At 31.4% G+C, this 4,435-nt stretch overlaps 1 protein-coding gene across 1 annotated transcript in view; it reads left to right on the top strand.

Moving 5' to 3' along the window:
- The window catches only part of LOC106475577 (gamma-aminobutyric acid receptor alpha-like), a gene marked incomplete at its 5' end in the record, with an annotated part of 26,545 nt that overhangs the window by 11,087 nt on the left and 11,023 nt on the right, over positions 1-4,435 (top strand). Inside the window, 2 exons of the mRNA XM_022379652.1 lie at positions 586-668; positions 1,905-2,039. Coding sequence (XP_022235360.1) covers positions 586-668; positions 1,905-2,039 — 218 coding nt within the window. The remainder of the gene's footprint in view (positions 1-585; positions 669-1,904; positions 2,040-4,435) is intronic.

Below are 4,435 nucleotides of genomic sequence, written 5' to 3'. Positions count from 1 at the left end.
GAGGGCGCCACAGTGGTCACGTGACTCGCTGACGCAACACATATAAGGTTAATCTAGAGGAACCAGTCTGCAAAGTTAGACGATGCCAAATTCGTGTAACTTTCTGTACTATGTTATCTTCTTTATTTTAGTATTCTATTCAACATTCGCAGGCTGTTGGTTGCGGGTTGGAATATCGTCACCAATCATCTTAGCCATTTCCCCTGTGGAATCGCTATTATGTCATGAACAATCCCACTTTTCATTGGTAAAGAGTAGCCAAAGAGTTGGCGATTGATGGTGTTAACTAGTTGTCTTACTACACTTTCTCACTTCTAAATTAGGGACGACTAGTGCGCAAAATTCAACAAAACAAACAAACAGATCTGTTCATACTCTTAAAAAGTCTCTATAGCGCGAATATCGTCTTTATTTTAGTATTTTCTACCAGCTCATATATTATATTTTGAACTTCTGTTGGGTATCAATTAATTAAACGAAGCAACACGTTTGTCGCAGGTACAAAGGATTGGGTCTATTTATTTATTTTCAATTGAACATAAGTTTTTGTAACATCGAACTGTGTTTATTTACATTTCAACATAGATTGACAATCAAAGCCAAATGTGTTATGGAACTCCAGCGGTTCCCAATGGATCACCAATCGTGTCCACTGATCTTCGGCAGCTGTAAGTTTATATTCTAGTCAATATCTTTACTGATGTGTTTTAATTATTACTATAGATGATACATGAAAACCACATCTCACAAAGCTTCAGTTATTTCCTAACGTTTATGATGATTGTTATTTTACTGTCATCTTTTTAAAACTTAGACTTAATTAAGGATGGCTAGGTAAATCTTACACCATACAAAGATGGCTAGGTATATCTTACACTACACAAAGATGGCTAGATAAATCTTATACCACACAAGAATGGCTAGGTTAATCTTACACCACACAAGAATGGCTAGATAAATCTTACACCACACAAGGATGACTAGATAAAACTTATACCACACAAGAATGGCTAGGTTAATCTTACACCGCACAAGGATGGCTAGGTAAATCTGAAGCCACACAAAGATGACTAGATAAATCTTATACCACACAAGAATGGCTAGGTAAATTTTACACTACACAAGAATGGCTAGGTAAATCTTACATCGCACAAGCTTTCCACTGAACTTTAGCTTCGTCTTTAAGAAGAACAAAAGCATAAAATTCTTTGTTCTGGATTGGTTTCATTTCGAAACCCGTTTTTGTCCTAAACGTTTTCCAATGCGAGTTTTCTGCTTCCATTAACAACATTAGAAGCTTCCATGTTCTGAAATGTTGTGTCCGTTAACAATCTCGCAATGTACTTATTGTTTCTCAAAAATGAATTACTCCAGTCATAAAGTCTATCTTTGGCAGCATCGTACTCAAGATGCTTTGACCAAATATACAGATATGGGGTTTTGAGTCCAAATTCACTTTTCAATTTCACCTCTGGCGAGAAACAAAAGAAATCTCTACAGGTACTACACATGTCGACCATACATTATACTAAATATATATTGTTGTGTGATAATCTTCTGGTATATCTTTATTTATTATATTTGTATATACCACATATTTTTATTCGATTATCTGATTTATGTTTGTTTACCATATTAATGTATATTTTAGCATTTACATGTTATAATTTCCTTAATATATTTTACTTTTATCCTTACACATGGATGTAACATAAATAATTAATACTGATGTTTCGTTGCTATGACTACATTCTCTAATGGTAATCTTAATAACATCAAACTATAATTTATTGCACACTGTGATTTAAATTACTTCTGCTTCATTTTCCTTGCGTTTTGAATTTCTAAAGGGCATATAATAAACCGTATTGAAATACATTTTATTCTGTTACTTCAACAATTAGATAGTTACACATCGAATGAAATCATTTATCGTTGGGATAAAGATGACGCTGTTAGCCTGATAGAAGGCCTTGTACTATCTCAGTTTGACCTCAAAGACTACCCATATCGTAATACCACGGTGGCCTTTAAACCTGGTGAGTTTGTTTGAATATTATTTATCATAAATTCTGATTTAAACTGGATAATAGCTGCCATTTTATGGCATTTAAACCTGGTGAGTTTGTTTGAATATTATTTATCATAAATTCTGATTTAGACTGGATAATAGCTGCCATTTTATGGCATTTAAACCTGGTGAGTTTGTTTGAATATTATTTATCATAAATTCTGATTTAGACTGGATAATTGCTGCCATTTTATGGCATTTAAACCTGGTGAGTTTGTTTTGATGTTCTTTATCAGTAATCTGGATGTACGCTGGAGAATAGCTGCCATTTTATGGCCTTTAACCTTGGTGATCTTGTTTAGATGTTGTTTATCAATAAGCTGGATGTAGACTGGAGACTAGCTGAAATTTTAAACATTATAATAAATTCGACCATTCACCAGAAAATGCGTTTTATTTCCAATATTTTGCAGTATAAGCTTTATCACGAGATATGTATATATATCATAACAGAAGAACCTATATAATACAACAGAAAGAAAGAAAATGGGATAATAGATAACATGGATATAATACAACAGAAGCTAAGAATAATGGGATAATGTATAACATGCACGTAATACAACAGCAGGTAATAACAGTAAGATAATATATAACATGTACATGATACAACAGAAGGTAAGAACAATGGGACAATATATAACATGGACATAATACAAAAGCAGATAAGACCAGTAAGATAATACATAACATTTACATAATAGAACAAAAGATAAGACCAGTAAGATAATGTATAACACGTACATAATACAATAGAAGAAAGGAACAATGAGATAATATGTAAAATGTACATAATACAACAGAAGGTAAGACCAGTAAGATAATATATAACATGAACATAATACAATAGCAGGTAAGGAAAATGGGATAATATATAACATGAACATAACACAATAGCAGGTAAGTACAATGGGATAATATATAACACCTTACCTTCTGTTGTATTATGTACAACATTGGACTAATATGTAAAATGTACATAATACAACAGAAGGTAAGAACATTGGAATAATATGTAAAATGTATATAATACAGCAGAAGGTAAGATCAATGGGATAATATATAACGTGGAAATAATACAACAGAAAATAGGAACAATGGGATAATATATATAACATGTACATAATACAACAGAAGGTAAGAAGAATGGGATAATATGTAAAATGTACATAACACAACAGAAGTTAAGAATATTGGGAATATATATATAAAATGTATATAATACAACAAAAGTTAAGGATATTGGGAATATATATAAACTGTACATAATACAACAGAAGGTAAGAACAATAGGATAATGTATAACATGTACATAATACACCAGAAGATACGAATAATGGTATAACATTCAAATGTATAACATACACATAATACAACAGAAGATAGGAACAATGGGATAATATGTAAAATGTACATAATACAACAGAAGTTAAGAATATTGGGAATATATATAAAATGTGCATAATACAACAAAATAAACAATATTGGGAATATATATAACGTACATAATACAACAGAAGGTAAGAACAATGGGATAATGTGTCAATCTACGTATAAACACGATAGTATCGCAAAAATTGAGAAATTTGTGCAAATAATAAAAGATAAAAAAAATTAGATGAATTTTGCTTATTGAGATTGCAGAATATGTAATCAGTGCTTGTGGTGGATTTACATGATCATTACTTGGCGAGGGATTTCATTTTTTTCAATCAATCTTTCCGGTTTTTTACAAGAAGTCACTGCTTGTTTACGTGTTGTGTACTGATTTTCTGTATTCCGTTTTCAAAAAGTCTGAAATTACCGACCTGCCTCTCCAAACATAGAACTGCGTGCGAAATTGTATAGAGTATTCCTTATGCAACATGTGCCAGTTAGTCCATGGTCTACTATTATATATATGCTATAGAGTTGTTGTTAAAAGTAAATGTAACAAATTGTGATTTTCGGTTATTCTTTGCATAGTGAACGATTTAGACTTCAAGATTTGTGTTATTTTTGCATTCTCTAATACGAAGTACAGGTATACATTAATAAATAAATGGGATAACACAAGTTTATTTACTATGTTATGGTGAATTTCTCTTTTCCAGTGTTGTCGATGTCTAGAAATATTGATGCAATATTGTCAAATGGGTATTGGCTGTTATTTAAGATGCAGTTAAAATAGCGATACAGGTTGCATATTTCACATTGTTTGGGTTGTCAAGCATAAAGCTTAAGAAGACCAGACGTCCAACAATGATATTTTTTAGACGTGGTATGTTTATTTTTTTAATGCATTTTATATTATTCAACAATATGTCAGCTTGTGTCTAAGAGAAATGAATTAGGTGAAAAAAAGAAACGAAATCTTTAACAGAC

This window comes from Limulus polyphemus, unplaced genomic scaffold, assembly GCF_000517525.1.
Source record: "Limulus polyphemus unplaced genomic scaffold, Limulus_polyphemus-2.1.2 Scaffold8827, whole genome shotgun sequence".
In the NCBI taxonomy this organism is placed as follows: domain Eukaryota; kingdom Metazoa; phylum Arthropoda; class Merostomata; order Xiphosura; family Limulidae; genus Limulus; species Limulus polyphemus.
This window is presented reverse-complemented; position numbering and strand designations above follow the sequence as displayed.